Here is a 16,911-nt window from a genome sequence, read left to right as displayed (position 1 = left end):
AGAACCTAGTTTAACCAAGAAAAACAAAAAGTAAATCAGGGGAAAGAGCAACTCTACATAGACTGACAAAGCTGACTTTCAGCATTTCCAGTTATATCTTTTGAAAGAAAAGAAAAAGGTTCTTAGACTCCAGAATAGGTTCGGTAGCATAGCTAAAACAAGATTCACATTATAACAATCTTTTAAGCTAGTTCTATACAAAACCACCCTTCTGGAAGCAGGTATTAAATTAGTTGCATCTAATGAATCAGCCCTAGTGCTTCCGTTTTGAATTACTGTGTTGTGCTAATTTTGTAATCCTGTTCTGTTGCAGCTAGAAACTCCAGATGAAGGTTACTGGCGTATCTTTAGGCATGGAGGAAAAAATTGGTCTTCCTGCTTCAGGAGATAACAGCGCATGCTAGAGGGAAGCAGATGCACAAGAAAAGCGGCTGGTTGGAGGAGGAGGAAGAAAGAGCAACATGAGCTGTTCAACACCAAGCAAAAGGTCTCAGCTCACCAGTTGTCTTGCTGTTTATAGCTCTCTTCTAGCCATCCCTAAATATAACCGAGAGGAACAAGTTTTCCAAAAGAACATGTTTGCATCAGAGAAAGGCTCCATGGCACGAACAGACAGACCCGGCACAGCCCGGGGACCGACGGGTGCTCGGCTCAGGACGGTGCCCAGAGCGGGCGCTCGAGCACAAGCCCCCGGGCCACAGCTGCGAGAAAAGGTGCCATGAGCTCTGTCTCCGTTCCAAATTGAGCTGATGAGCCCCACCAGGCAGATGGTTTGACGAAGAAGGGACATACAGAGGCTACAAAGTGGCACTAGGAACAGTTTTTACAAAATGCTTTGGATAAAAAGCACCCGAATTATCTACTACATCCCAAAAGAGGCAGATTTTGGGCTCTAGACTCAGTATCAGAAAAATATCTCTTTTTCAGAAGACAGTTCACGTGTCCTTTCGTCGGGCTACTGAAAACAAAGCAGCCCCCACTGCACAGAAAGTTACGGTACTTGGAGCACTTTTTGCAACCGTCACTAAAAATATCGCAGTTGTGTCCCAGACACCAGTGCCGGGCTCCCAGTGGCCCTGAGGCTGGAAGGACTCGTCCTACCCACCGCTGGGCAGGAACGAGCTGCCAAAAGGTTCAAGAACTTCCCAGGATCGCACAAGATACGGTGGTGGAGCCAGAAATCACAACCAGTGACTGCCTGAGTGCTTGTCCTGTTGTGATTAATTCGGAAATTAAAAAGCAGCTTCCCTCCGTGTCTAACCCAGGCCAAAGCTGAAGCATCTTCTCCCAGTCGCTCCCTGAGCGGCCAGCCGGAGCTCACACTGTGGGCAGTACCGGACAGCATCACGTGTACAATGGTATTTCTCTCTTCACCACCCTGTGATACAACCCTGACTCTGCTGCAGCGCTGAGCAGGTTTCACAGCCTGTGCTTTCTCTTTTCTCCCTCTCCCATGCTGGATGCTTCATTTTCACCACTGGACCCCATGCAAAAGTTTGCCAAAATCTGGTATCTGCCTCTTCCATTTACTCCCATAAATACCGCACAAACTGTGCTTAATGAAGAAATGACTGTAGCTAAAGGGTGGCTCCCTATGCTTATCGCCTTGGAGAACATAAAAAAATTGTTTTGTTCTGCAGGCATAAATTTGCTGAATGCATTAGCAGCTAAGTGCACCAAAATTAAACCTGAAAAAGTAAAAGCATTTTGCAGTTGCAAGCACAAAGATCAACAACATCCAGAAAAAAAAATCTTATTGGAAATTATTTCACTATTTGACAGTACTTCAGTCAACTTGGCAAACAGTAGCATGCAACACAAGGAGCAGTAATGTCTGGCTCATGATTCAATCTAAATGTTAAATAGAGCTTGGCCCTTAATTTCTGCATTTCCCAATTTTCCATATCCCAAATCAGTTTCTCCTGCCACCACCCTGCAGTAAGTCTACATAATATTAAAGATTTACTGCCTGGGGAACTGATCTGAATTTTGTCCATATCAAGGATGCTTACTTTCTGAGTCAGAAGGAATGCTATGTTTGGATGAAGTTTAGTTTTACATACAGAAACATTCACCAAATTGCCCTCTACAGGGACACAGTCTCCAACTCTCTGCATAGAGAAGAGCAGCAAGCAAAATCCCATCCAATTTAAATGACTCCAGCACTTCCATTTATCTGAAATCCAAAATACAGTCCTATTTTTTTACAGTTGTAATCAAGTGTGCTGCCTCCTTGCTTGAAAGATTGATGTTCCCTGGTACCCAGTATCAGCCTCAAGTATCTCTGAAGATATACCAGGGAGAAGACAAACAGTATCCTGCGGCTGACAGTTTGAAAAGGAAAAAAGTACTTGTAAACTTGTAAAATTGAAGCACTTGGTGTGCAGCTTTTTGGCTCTGGAAACCAGGTGGTGCAGCGGTTTTTTCACCTTGACCTCATCTCCAGACCCTTCTCTGCTCAAGTGGGAGCGTGGGGCTGTGTTTCCCAACCTTCACCCACAGGTGAAACGCACAATGAAGGGCCGGATGTAGGAGACAAACACAGTAGGAAACACCGTGTCGATCATCTTGGCACAATGTGGAGAATGACCAGGTCCATCAATGCACAAAATGGGCCTGCTGGAGGAAAAAAAGGAAGGTATGTCCTTTCAGAGCCATTTTCTCTCCCTGACCTACTATTCAGAGGCGTTTCACACATGACACTGTTGTCTACAGGCCTCAGGTTTTTGTTCATTGGCTTAGCAGAAACAGTAGCAATGCGTAGGCACAAAATTTCTAGACACAAAATTCATTAGTGCTTTTTAATTGGAAGAAATACTGTGTATTTATGTACAGATATCTAATATCAAAAGTAATTGCTTTTATAGAATACTCATTTGGAGCTGGTTTCCCCTTGAGATGAGAAAATGTATTCTAATTACAACAGATAATTCAGGAGGAGATAAACAGATTGATGACTGGAAAGACCAAGAAAAAGGAGCTACACAGACCACTGGAGATGAAGATAAACCCCCGTTTGTGAGGTAGAACACTGATCCCAAGCCTGAAGATAATGAGAGAGATGCCAGAGTTTTGTCAGAGCCTTGATATAAGAAAAATCAATTTTCTAAAGAGCAGGGATCCTTAAACAAGGGAGATCAATAGATTTTTAAACTTAAATTTTGAGTAACAAAAAAAGCCCACCTCATACGCACAATTCTAAATTATGTATGAGTCATTCTGATTTTTTTTATTTTAATTTTTATGATCAAAAAGATCATTCACAGAGAAAGATAGGTTTGTTTTCTTTAAATAAGTAACGGATGCCAAGATTCTTCTAGAAGTTTCAAAATCCCAGCTGACTTGTGGCTTGTGCTAGTGAAACATATAAAATGGATTTTTCTCTTCAGGGCTTTGGAGGAAAGCCAGAAAACTCCCCGTCTGGTGATGGCATAAATCTGGAGCCGGGAGAGGGGGAGCTGAAACGTTGGTGCAGCTGATATTAAAAGGAGACAAAGTCTGAGTGTCAACAGGTTGGAACTGGCCCCTGGCAGCTGCCAACACCTGAGGCTTCCGAGGAAACCAAACACAAATCATAAAGCACTTGGCCAATTAAACTCTGCACGGTCCCTGGCAGCAGAGTTCCCTTCTGAACCCCACGGGCAGGTAACTAAAGCCCTGAAGCATAATATTAGATTACCCTCATTATCTTAACTCAGACAGGTAGGAATAAGGCTTAAAACTACCCGGTGCCCTTTAAAAGCCCAGACACTAATACAGGATTCAACGGGCTCCTGCAGCAATGAATTCTCTGGTACTGTCACGGTCAGAGTGTCACTGACTCTCATGAAATGGATCATCTCTATCAATATATTAGATCTTCTCAATTTTTCCAGGGAAACAGAGGTGAGAACTCCTGGAGAAAGTGATCATCAAAATGATAACAGAGTCATTCTAGAGAAAGGGAAAGGGGCTTCTCCTTGAAAAGCTACAAGATGCAAGAGCTAAAACTTTGGGGCTGTTTGATTAGATTCAGGAACAAGCTGCTCCAAGCCAAGCCAAGGGGCTTTCATTTCATGAATGAGGAAAAGATCTTTAGAAAAACAAGGAGTTGGCTTGTGTGAATCAGAGGTAGGAAGGGGAAGCAGCGGGCAGCTGCAGGAAAGTTCTGACCCAAGGTCTGACACGACAGAGCCCACACCTGAAAAGATGCTGTCGGATACAATGACATTTTCTTGCACCTACAGAGCTGACTGTGCGTCTCTAACCGTTAAAAATACCCCTTTGATTTCTGATGCAATTCTGGATGAGAAATCTCTACCAGCCTATTGTCAGACCAGCTCAACTACCGCAATAAATCCCACAGGGTTCGGTTCCATAAGGAAGAAATTATCTTTAAAGCAATATAAAAAAAGCATGCCTATCTAACTTCAGGTCCTATGCAGGCTTGTATTACCCTAGACTCTACTGTGTGGAGGTAAGCAAGGGCTGTGTCACATCTGACATTGCCAAGCCTGCTCAATTACTCCCTTTCAGCCCAGGTTTCAGTCGCCACCCTTGGGACGCTGCTCTGTCCCAGGGGATTGTGTCCAGGACTCCAGGGTGTTTGCTGAGCTCTCGATGAGGGCCACACAAGCCCATCTCCTGCAGCATCATTTTGCAATCATGCTCCACATTATTTGCAGACATTCATATGCCTCCCTGCTCATTTACCTAAACAGCCTGCTATTAAATTAAACTAACATAATCACACAGGCAGCTTTCCCAATAACAAAGTCGCATACAACACTTGCCATTTGTACGACTGGAAAGCTCCCAATTGTTCAACCCATTTTACACAGCAGAGGATGACAGCATTACATTCAGCCGTAGTAGCTGCTGGAACTCAAAATCACATCATGCTCAAAAGTGAGATCTCGATTTTCCCCAGCTGTGAAATTAGTCACCAAGTCCACATCTGGCAATGCAGCTACAATAAAGAGACAACATAACACCTACAGACCTGCTGGCTGTGTCCATTGTTCTCCTTCCATGTTCCCAGTGACACTGTCTGGTGTCTTTGTTGGCCAGGAAAGAATTAAATGACCTGAAAAGGCCCCCGGTTTTGTCAGAGCAGTTCTGGTTCTCTATCTGCTTCCTCCCAATCTTATCATCAGGCATTTCTCCTTGGGAACAGATAACAGAAGAGACCAGCTGCCATTGAGGACATGAGATTTTGAATACTTCCATCAGGTCTCTTCAAGGACCCACATTTCAAAATCAGTTAATTTGGATATTGGTTTTGACAGGAGCCAGAAAGAGCCTTGATTCCTCCATTTTCCTTTCAGTGTGGTATTGCCTTATAGGCTCTTTAAAGGTGGCATACTTTTCTTTTTTCATCATTGCACAGCAATATTGATGGCTGCCTTCAAAACATACTCATTTTCCTGACAGACTGCCTATTTTACATCTGTAGATATGTGTATTTTTCTTGAACTGTGTTTGTGTGCTTCTTTTTCAGGCACATCTTTGACACCTCACAGGGAGTTTGGCTTGAAAACTTGGTCTGAGATAGAACTTGCATCTCTGCTTTTTCTCCTCTTTTCTCCCTTCCCTTTGCTTTCATATCTCATGTCACACACACTACAGCTGTGCCTTGCTTGCCAAGGCCAGGCTGCAGTGCCTCCTTCCATCAACCTCTTCATGCACATAGCATTTAATTTTCTACCAGCAGGAAAAGACGGTTCAAAACCAAACGCAGGACACATTTGAAACAGCAAAAATACAGCCCGGGATCCAGTATCTGAATCAAAATGCTTACAAATCAACAATTTATAGCAGTTCTGAAACTACAGTGAAGAAAGTTACTATGCAGAGTGTCCTAATTGGTGAGATAAATTGGCAGCCACAAATATGGCAGATCTGTTAGAGGATGCAGCACAACTAAGGGTCTGATTCTCTCCTGCTCACAGAGGAGAAGTAGAAATTGTCCACAGTGCTGAGAATCATACTTGGTTTTGAAGTGCCTTGCTATTGTTTAAGAGAATGTTGAGCTTGGATTTGATTTTGGCTCCAGAGAGAAAAGTGTTCCCTCTTGAAATTTGTAAAAGAAAGCCTATTTAGAAATGAAAGACGCAATGTTGCATGAATAGCTTCTAACATACAATTAATCAGGGATTTATCAGGGAAAAATAAGAAGAATTAGGTATTATATTCTGTGGAGGAAGTAAATCAAAGGATGAGATAGTTTTGCAAAAGAAAGAAGAAATGAGGATAAATAGCAATCGTCAATAAATTTGAGCAAATAAAGATGTAATGTTCGGGAAAAAATATCGGCACAATGTTTTATTTAAAAGTGGTAATAAAAACATTGCTTGCTTTGATTTCTGCCCTTTCTGGTTTATTGTAGATATAAAGATAAATTGACTCAGGCTTCCAGGAGCGGGAAAGCGATGATCCACTGTTACAGGCACTTTAAAACAGCACCGCTATAATACCTGATTCATTATTAACAAGATTGGCTTCTTTGCGTGTTGGTATTTTTACAAACTGACTGTGACCTATGGGTAGTTTAGGCCCTGACAAACTCACTGCAGACGCAGTGGGTTTTCCTTGACAACACGGGGTGCATTTGGTGACAACGTGCTGCTTTCATCCACCTGCAGAGCACATTTAAAGCTATCACACACATATAGAATTCACATTATATATAAAGACAATGGTCGCAACTTTGATGTTGTGGATCAAACTTCTCCAATTTACCTTCTTAATGCTACTGACTGAAAAAGTGCTTATTTGGTTTCCGCCAAGGCAATGTAAAAAGAAATCCAGGTTTTCAGAAACTCATTTTTTCTTCGGGTTTTGCTTTCCTTTATACAGAAATTCCATAAAAGAACGAATGTTCCTGTCCCCTGACGTGTCTCAGGTTTGTACTTATGAGTACATTATGAGATGTTAAATTACACATTAAAGAGAGAAATGAAGACAGCGATAGAAGGTGCCTTTCTACAGGAGGAGAAGATCCTTCAGTGAAGAGACAGGTATGAATCAGAATTTTAATTTCCGAAAGCTGAGGTCTCGGCTTACAGCTCGGACTCGTCACTCCTCAAGGACACGAAGCAGACGTGCCACCCGGTCACGCTAAACTCCAGTCAGAGCCAGGCTGCCCATCAGCACAAAGAGCTTTCCAGCACGGAACGGCCGCAGAGAGGACCAGTGCTGAGCCCGGGGCCAGGAGGCTGGCTGGGAGCTGAGCACAGGGAATGCTGCATGCCCAGCAAAGAGCAGCACAGAATCCTTTCTCTGCTCCTCACATAATTTAGTTATTCAGTCACCACTGAAAGGCAACGAGACAAGCCAGTGGGACCCAAGTTTGCCATTTGGGGAACCTGAAAATAAAGGAGTCTCTCCTGCAGTTCTGGTGTAGCGTCAGGGAAATTTCATGCTGCTATAGTTATTAACTGAAGTAAGCAGGAAAGCAAAGAGAAAATGCTTGTGTTAACATATTGCAAATTAACAGAGCAAGCAGAGGAATTCAATGTGAAGATCTGAGTCTGGTTCCTTTAAAAGCAAAGAACTTGATTTTCAGTAAGAAGAATTTTACAAAGTGTTTCACTGCTCTCATTCTTCCACAATCTCCACCATGTCTCTAAGACAGCAGCATTTGTGCTCCAGCTTATCAGTTACGATACCTAAACAAGAAGTCTTGTAACATGTGCAAAAAGACGCTCTGCAATGACCAACAGCTTCTCCAGGGGCTGCATGGACCACCCTGTGTCCGCCGGCACGCCGGGCTGCAGCATCCCAGCTTCAGATCAGGCCATGAATAGCTCTCTTGCGTTGCCACATATCCTCTGTTCACTCTTCTCACTGTGCAAGGAAGGCTTAAAAATCTCACTTTGTGAACTTTGTAATGCGTGATAGAAAGAGGGGACAAAGAATCCAGTTACCAGGCAAGTCAGGTTCAGAATGAATCACAGAAGAAACTCTTAATTCCCTGAACTCATCTCAGAGGGCTTTCTGCTGCCTGGCTTAGGGTTGTGAAGGCCTGAAACGGGAACCATACCAAGCTGACTCCTTCAGAAAACAGAAAGTTTTACATATAACCCCACTGGATACTGGCATTATAAAAGCCACTTCCCTTCCAGAATTGATTTCCTGTTAAATGAAAATGCATTGAGCCAGATGGATCCATTTCAAGAAGAGGATGAGGCTGGCACAAGTCTAAAATCAAAGACTTTTTTTTTTGTATATTCCAAGCTGGAGTAGCTCAGAGCAAAGTGTTGAGTGCAGGTGCTGACACGTTCAGGTCTACCCCTAAAGGAGTACCCTGGGAAGGACGCATCAAGTGAGCTTGCCAAATATTAAATTGAAGAAAGATGGGAAACTTCTAATTAATACCTGCAAATCTTTTCACTGCTCCCTCCGGTACTGGCGGTGAATAAACAAAAGACATGCTTCAAGTGTTGAGAGAGCTGCAGCCTCCAGCAGACGCAAAAGATCATTAAGTAGGGGAAGAAAAGGCTGCTCACCAGGAAGAAACAGCCAGGCAGGCTCCAGCAGAGCATTTCGCTGCCCACATCCTCGCTGTGGTGCTGCAAGTCAGAAGCCTAAATCCACAGGCTTGGATTCTGGGGATTCTCCATGTGACAGAAATTATGGAACAGAACTACCCAAAAAAAGTGGTTTCCAAACCCAAGGCTAACACAAGCTAACACTTAAACCACTCAACCACGCATTTTTCTAAGCTAAACCCACCCATTGCTTTTGTAAATTGTAAGCACTAACCATTTCAGCAGTTAGGCAGCTTAGTATTGGGCTGTTTAATAATCTGAACATGATCACCTCCCTCTTACCTCATACTCCACTTCCATGTGTCATATGGAGCCACCTGCAATCTATCATCATGTTTTAGGATTAACAGCTCTGTGCAGCAAAACCTGTTTTTCCCTATTAGAGGTGTGAACACTCCCTGGTCCCTGCTCAGCACCTCCAGCAACACAAAGAGCACGGAACACGCAGGCCTGGCCGGCCAGCAGACACCAGCACCAGCATCCTTCATCTTTCATCAGCAGGTTTGTGCTTGTGGCAATTGCCAGTGGGATTGAGCTTTGCAGAGATAAATTGTGCAGCTATCAGTAGCCTCATTTTACACAGGGCTGGATGACTAGAAATCTGCCTTACAAGGAATCTCTAAAGCAACTGCAAATTCTAATCCTGAGGAAGACTAACCTTTGGGTTATACAATGCTATTTCAATTGGGGATATTTTTAGTCTTATCACTGCCTTCAGTTCAGTATGCACAGGAAAGAATACCGCCAGTCTTTTCTGCAATACAAGGCTTGCTTGAAAATGAGTTAGTATAACAAAAATACATTTTTATTTACAAAAGTTTCACATCCTAGAAGCACATGAGAGCTGTAGGAAAAAATAAATTCAATTTCTAAAAGGGCAGTAAGGCCCCACTGCCAAATAAAATACAAAACCAGCATAAAGAATCCAAATGAAAAACAACCAATTAACCCTATCGCCCCACCAAAAATGCCACAGAGACAAAACAAGAAGCAAACTTCTCCAGTATTGCAGGAGAGGGCTTTCCAGCTGTCACGGCGGAGCCCTTCCAAGAAAAACAAGCCCTTTTGCTGTGGGAACGGTGCAGCAGCGCCTTGGCTGGGATGCCAGCCTGGGCTGTGGGAACTGGGATTGGAGCCTGTGTGTGACCTTGCCCACGTTCCAGGTTTTGACACGTTCCCCTGTGCTCTGATGCACTGAGGATAGCTGCTGGGCGCTGCGGCAGCAGCTGGGGGCTGAGCGGAGGACCTGCTCTGCCCCCGAGAGCTCCAGCCTTGGGCTGAGCCTCAGCAACAGAGGACGCTGAAAAGGAGGGAATGGAAAGTCCCATCCTTGCTTTGAAGTCTGAAAATCGTTGTCCAGAAAAGACCGACAGCTCTAAAGAATGCAGCAGCTGTCTTATTCACCTAAAGGGAAGCTATATGATCTTCTTTTTGCTTTTATTTTTTAAACAACATACTGGTTAAACAACATGGTGGTTCAAGCATTCAGCTAGGACACAGCACGTGCACGTGCACGCTAAAAATACCCATTCAGTCAAATCTTGAGGAAAAGCCTAGTTTTGGGTCCCAGTCAGACTCCACGAGTCAGGCCCCGATTTGCTCTGTGCTGTGAAGCTGAGACAAACGTTATTGCAGAGCCAGGACCACTCTTTGTGTCCTACAGGACAAGTATCAGCTGCACTGTAGCTTGTCTTCAGAACTGTCTGGGAAACCTGGATGTTCCAGGATGCCAAAAAGGATAAAAGCTATAGGGCAGAAAGGCAACTTTTAAACTGTTTGCATCTGCCGTGCTATCCCTGAAATGGGTTTGTCCCTCCACCTGCAAGGCTTTGAGATATTCACAATGATTTCCGTGCTCCATGGTCATGGTTTTTAGGAACAGCAGACACAGGCCATACCCATCTGATGAGCGCGTGGCTGCTCGGGCTCGCTGCTCTCAGGAGGGGACTGTGGGTCACTGGGAGGATCTCTGTCTGGTTTTCATTCTCAGAAGGCAAAGTTCTCCTACTTCAGAGGACAGTTTTGATCAATAGGACTACAACAAGGTTGGAAGCTGCTCTGCTGTCGCTGCCTTTCTTCCTTCCTGTTATCCAGAACATCACAGGCTCTTTTTATTATCTTTTTTTTTTATTTTCAGTTTGTTAAAGTGAGTGACGGAAATGACTACCAAGCGAAACCTCACAAATAATAACAATAATAAAAAAGCATGCCAAGTATACTGAGAAAGACAAACTAAGTACCCATTAGTAAGGTTAGAAAGGGGCATTAATAACAGGAAGATTTGTTAAACATGACTCATTTCTTTTCCTTCCTTTCATAAATCTTATTATTTCCTTGGAGAACAGCCATGCACTCAGTGGCTGGAACCGTATTCTTAAATGATGCTCTTGGTTTAACTACTACCTGCCTTTACATACTTAGAAAAAAAATCAAATAAACAAAAAAACTCCTAAACTCAAAAACCAACCCCACCTCCCACTGTGGAGGGTATAAGTTAAAGGCAGGTTTTCTAATCAACAACCACACTGCAGCCCTTCACTACAACGACAGACCCATATTTCCTTTTCCAACTCCAGCCACATCTACAAAGAAATGGAAAGAAACCAAACTGGGATACCTCCCAAAAGGCAACAAAACACCAGTCAAAGATTTCCTTTCAACTTCTGCAAATGTTACTTTTAATCCTATATAGTACAAATTATCCAAGTTCTACACAAATAAATGAGTCAAGGATAAAATTACCACATGATTTGTCTGTCAAAATAAGCTTTCTTCCCAGGTACAAATGCAAAAAGCAGAAACATTACATAAAAGATATTTACCAGTATATGAAACAGAGAGTACAGGGAGAGACTTGAAAATCACCAAGTTGCAGCTGGAATGGAGATCTACCTTTTGTGTTTCCCAGCGTTTTGAAGATTTTAACGCAATTCTGCCTATTTTACAAAAGAGATTAACTTTTTTTTTCTACCAAACATTTAGACCTTTTCTTCCTAAAGTACCTAAATAGAGTAATACTATTTTGAGTATTACATTTTATTTTCATAGGGGCTATCAAAATATAGACTCATTATGTCTCCCAATTTTGGGGAATAAAGTCTTGGTCTTCCTGAAACCACTGATTATGTGTTTCCTCAGCTACACAAGTCAAGACTAACACAACTAAAGCCAACGTGGAGTGGAAATCAGCCTTTTGGACTTGACTGTCACTTTGAAACACAGAAGGTCACACCTGTAACAACTTTTACTTATCTAAGTTTGAGTAACTGATCCAGAACAATTGAAAATACTTGTTATATGCTGTATGGTAAACTAATAAACTGCAGCCTAAGTTAAAAATAAAAGCAAAAGGAAATATAGTTGGTATTTTTCACTCCTGCCTTCGCTAGGTCCAACCTTGCATTTCTTAAAAAAATCCTCAAAATGAGACCACATGAAGATGCTTCTCACAGGTACAAGGAAAGCACAGGGCCCACAAATAAATTGATACTTTTGGAGATAATTATGTGCTAATTTTGTCAGATGCATGTTAGCATCAGACCATAAGCAAATTAAACAGTAATAGATCTATCATGGGGATCTGTATGTGGGTATGAGAAGGTGTAGTTTCATTAACACAAGGCTGATGGTCACACATAAATCTTCCCCCATGCACACGTGGCTTTTCTTCTCTTCCCTGCAAAGGAATTACTCCTCAACTGAAGTTGCCAGCTGTAAAAGCTTCTTTTTGACAGATCTGATGTGGACATTCACATGATTCATTTCAGCCTGTTCCCAACCCTTGCTTTTGATATGGAAATTTGGAACAATTTTCAACCAGCCCCAAGCCTATAAAGACTAAAACTGTCCTTTTAAAAATACTACTGTACCTTTTAAGTATGCAGATTGCTAGGCTGAATTTTCAATGCAATCACTTTGCTTCCAGTACACTCTAAAAATCAGGAGTCCCAGCCTGCATGAATCCATCCTCTGCACCCAGGACCTGCCATTTCCATCATTTTAAGTCTGTGTGCTGCAATTACACGAATTGTCCACTTTTTTTCCCCAGCCTCCTCCATGAAATGCATATACAATATAAACCCCATTTATCATACTGGAAAATGCTACTGTATTTAATCTTCCCAAAGAGAGCAAAATCAAATTACAATGTGTAAAGAATGATGATCTGCCAAATTCAAGGGAATACTCCGAACTTATCCCTCCACGGCTGCAACAGAACAGGTCACAGGGGTCTAATGTAGAAGCCATGAGTAGGAAGACACGATGTGAGCATACATAATGAGAAGATGAAAACTCTCTTAATCTCTGCAGATTGAAAGAAATCTAATTACATGCTGTATTGATTGTTGTGTATTACTGGAAAGAGACAGTGAAAAGGGAAAAAGGCAATTACAGTGAAATTGTAGTCTGATCCTTCAATTGCTTTTGGCACGAAAGGTTATGCTGTAGTCAGGGCATCAAAAATTCTTTATCCTCTATGGTAAATCATTAGTAACAGACTCAGATGCAAAACTGATTAGGGAAAAAAAAAAATCAGTCGATTAAATATTTTTTATTTTTTCCCCTTTACAAAAAATAGAGGCAAAGGAAGAAAATACCAAGTTGTGATCATTATGCCATTTGATGCCTTGCAACTAAGTCTATCTGGTGTTAGTTCTGTCTTGACTGGCAACGTATCATATTCATCAATAGGAATATCATCATAAAAATGAAAAAAAATAGATTAATGAACTAGATCTAGAGTAACTAATTTTTTTCAAAATAAATTCTATACCCAAAGTTGAATACTAAGAGGTAATATAAAGTTTCACCAAGGAAATTCCACAGACACATTGCTTTGCTTTCCTTTCCCTTTGCACACTCTGTTCATTTACTTCCATCAAACCAGGAGCAGCTGAGGGTAAAGCAAGCTTTCAGAAATACTGGTTTTCTGATAGAAAACCAAAGCACGAGCCAACTGAAAACTATCGTTTGGCTGTACGTCTGCACGACTCTGCAGGGAATCATGGCAATTCTCATTCATTCTATTCTAAAAAGCCTTGTTCTGCCCAAGATAACTGCAAGGAGCAGCTTCCTCCTGCCTGTCACGCATGGTCCTCTGTGCTCTACACCCCTCCACAGGCATTGTGCGCACAGGTTTGTTCGGACTGAAGAGTTAATGAGTTCTCTAGTGATCTGGTTGGGATCACCTCTCGCTACATTTATAACATTACCGCTTGTGTTTGTTTTTCCTTGCAGAAGTTTTGCTTTCAAATAACATTTGTTTTCATTCATTCAAATAAGTAAGTGTGAAAGAAACAGAATTGTGTATGGCTGCAGCTGCAGGGCTGGACTCTACAGAAGTGTCTATTACACTGGATCTTCAACAGAGTCCCTAGAAAATCCAGGTAAGGTCTTACTAGTTTAGGACTAACCTGAATAGAAAAGGAAAAAGAAATTAAAAAACACTGAGACTTTATTACCAAAATACAAGATACTTAATAGGTGGGTCTAAATTTCCTGATCTCAAAATAGAAAGAACCGAGAGCAGAAACTAAAATAATGATCTGGACAGATCTACTGTGACAATAACACTGAGCTGGACTCAAACTCCTTGTGCTTGTGGGAGTTCTGGGTATGCAAAGAATTCATATTCCTTATGAATAAGATCTGTCTGCCTATGTCTGTCTCTCCCTATAAAAGTGACTTCGACCTACTTCATTAAAAAGTAACATCCAAGAAGGCCTCGATGTGTCTCTCACTTTGTGATAGAGCAGTATACAGGATAATGTCTGAGAACCCTTGCTTAACACCAGGATGAAAGTGCCCAGGTCCAGAGCAGGCAGAGCTTGTGTAACATGGGTCTGACCGTGAGACAGACCGAGCATCATCAGACGGGCCGAGCGTCGTCAGACGGGCTGCCTGGAACCTCAATGCTGCCAGAGCACTATTGTGCCCATTAATGGTATAAGTAATGAGTCATGATATTAAAAATGGAATACCAGCGAGTCAAACCCAAGCACAGATGCTTGATCTCGATTTTGCTTACAGTAACGCAACTCTGATGATTTCAGTGGGGCACCTCCTAATGTTTTAGAAGTTTTTGGTTGTGTTGCCACAGAATGGAAAAAAAAAAAAAAAAGAAGAAAGTGACAAAGCATATTTTCTTGATGATGGTGAAATAATCTATGTTACTGTACCACTGTGTAATAAAAACCAAACCACGTCAGAGGGAAAATGAGGGGAGATGAATAGGAAATTTGAACAGCTCAGCTGGAAAAACTTTCTGTATTTTCCTGTGTAAGAACTTTCAAGAAGAAGCAGCTGACTGCAGTGTTTATCATGATCTGAAGAAGCAACATAACATTTAGGTTCACGTAATTTCACTGTGAAGTTCTGTATCCAGCAACCCAAATTGAAGATGACAAAAGTCCCCAAAACAGAGGCATATTTACAGAGAACCTCCTGTTTGCTCTGCAGCCACATGCAATGGTGCCTGCCCAGGACATTAAGGACTCCTGTGATTCTTCTGTGAGTGGGACACTGAGAGGAACCCAGAGCAGGGAAATCCTACCCAAAGTCTCACCTGTGAACAATACCAAGAACAAATCAATTTGGGCCAAAAAAACCCCCATTCAATGGAGCTATTATAGGTCTAGCTTGAGGACTGATCTAATTTAGTTTGAGAAGACTATGGCTTTGTTGAATTTGGGAGCAGGATTTCCCTCTTAAATCCTACATTCCTCAAAACTGCTCCAATATATAGTTGGGAAACACAGCTGCTGACACTTCCCTCTAATGTCTGAATGTGTATTTTTGTGACCAACACCCACACCCCACATTCCCCTTCTCTGTTCCCTGTTCATACACATGAGCACGTAAGGGGATGCCTGTTTTGTAACGTTTCTGGCATAGATTGCATGTTACCATAATAGACTAACCTACTTAGATTTATACATTCATTCACAAAGTAGCAATAGGAAATATACTTGATCCTAACCCTCCTATTTGTCTGCATTTTGAGACTACAGTAGCCTTTGTTAAATCAGCGTTACGAGTAAGATTTTCAAAAGCAACCTAGAAGCACATTTGGTGTACTTAACCATATTTACACCGCAAGTTTTATCTGGTGCTAGACGTTAAATGTTACATTCATATTATAATTTCATGTAAAAGTCCTTCAGCCTCTTCTTGTCCAAATTATTTCTTTGATGTTCCACATTTACAACTTTATGAATCTATGCAAATAAAAATGCACTCATTTTGAAGAATCAGTTTCTATATGAAACTTTAGTTGTTCTATAACAACTTTTATGACTTAGTGTGTTCTAGTTATCATAGAAGGGCTTTTTTCTTATCTATCAATATTTTTCAAGGCTGGTCAATTCGAATGCTATGTCACAAAAAGAAGCGGTAGATGCTTCCCTGTCTCACCAAAGATAATATCAAATTAAAATGGCCAAGTCATTAAGGAAACATATGGGTGCTATGTTTAAAAAGATCATTAAAAGTACACAATATAAGAACTCAGCAGAGTATTTTTAGGGTAGTTCTGAGACAAGGCATATGACTTCCAGCTGTAACCTAACTGTATTTGCTATACAAACACCTACCCATGCAGAGTTAATACATCCAGGCAAACTCTAAAAGCTGGTACAGTCCGTAGGGACTTCCACCAATCCTTAAACCCGTGAACTCTGCAGCCTCCTTAACTTTGTACCTATTGAGGAAGTCCTGACTTTGAACTGAGAGTTCGTGAGGGGGTGCACAACAAACCCCTCCAGCCACCTCTTTCCCTTAATTTTCAGCACTTCAGCAGTGGGGTCAGTGCAGACAGTTCCCAGACCTCCCTCCCCAGCAGGCAGGCACTTTGGGTGCTCTTCCCCAATTCTCAGCACCCTCTCAGGACACAGGGCACCACAGGACTGGTGCCGTGTCCCCTCCCAGCCCCCCGTACCATTGAGCTGGTTGTAGACCACTTCCTCCAGGTGGTCCAGGCGCTGCAGGATGGACTCCCTGTCGGCCAGGCTGCCCACCTTGGCGCCACGGCTCCTGGCCCGGCGGTCTGCGCTCCGGACGATCTGCACCAGCTCCTGGGAGCGGTCCTGGATCCTGCAGTAGACGGAGAAGAGGATGATGCCCACGAAGACCAAGATGTTCACCGTCAACAAAGTTTTGATTTTCCGTGCCACCGCCATGGGAGCCGCCGGCGCGGTGGCGGGGGGCGCATCAAGGCGCGGCGGCCGGCGGCCTGGCGGCCACCCGGGGAGGGGACGCGCCTGGGGCGCAGAGCGGTGCGGATCAGCGCGGAGCTGAGCAGGGCTGCCCGGAGCCGGGTGGGGCTGCGCGGAGCTGAGCGGAGCCGAGCGGGGCTGAGCGGAGCTGAGCCGAGCCGAGCCGA

The 16,911-nt window shown here is 42.8% G+C and overlaps 1 protein-coding gene across 1 annotated transcript in view; it reads right to left on the bottom strand.

Moving 5' to 3' along the window:
• GALNT9 (polypeptide N-acetylgalactosaminyltransferase 9) overlaps positions 1-16,708 on the bottom strand; it is a 110,386-nt gene extending 93,678 nt beyond the window's left edge. The window contains exon 1 of the mRNA XM_065646474.1: positions 16,468-16,708. Within this exon, the coding sequence (XP_065502546.1) occupies positions 16,468-16,708 (241 nt within the window). The remainder of the gene's footprint in view (positions 1-16,467) is intronic.
• Positions 16,709-16,911: the final 203 nt, after the last annotated feature.

This window comes from Caloenas nicobarica, chromosome 16 (assembly GCF_036013445.1).
Source record: "Caloenas nicobarica isolate bCalNic1 chromosome 16, bCalNic1.hap1, whole genome shotgun sequence".
NCBI classification, from domain to species: domain Eukaryota; kingdom Metazoa; phylum Chordata; class Aves; order Columbiformes; family Columbidae; genus Caloenas; species Caloenas nicobarica.
This window is presented reverse-complemented; position numbering and strand designations above follow the sequence as displayed.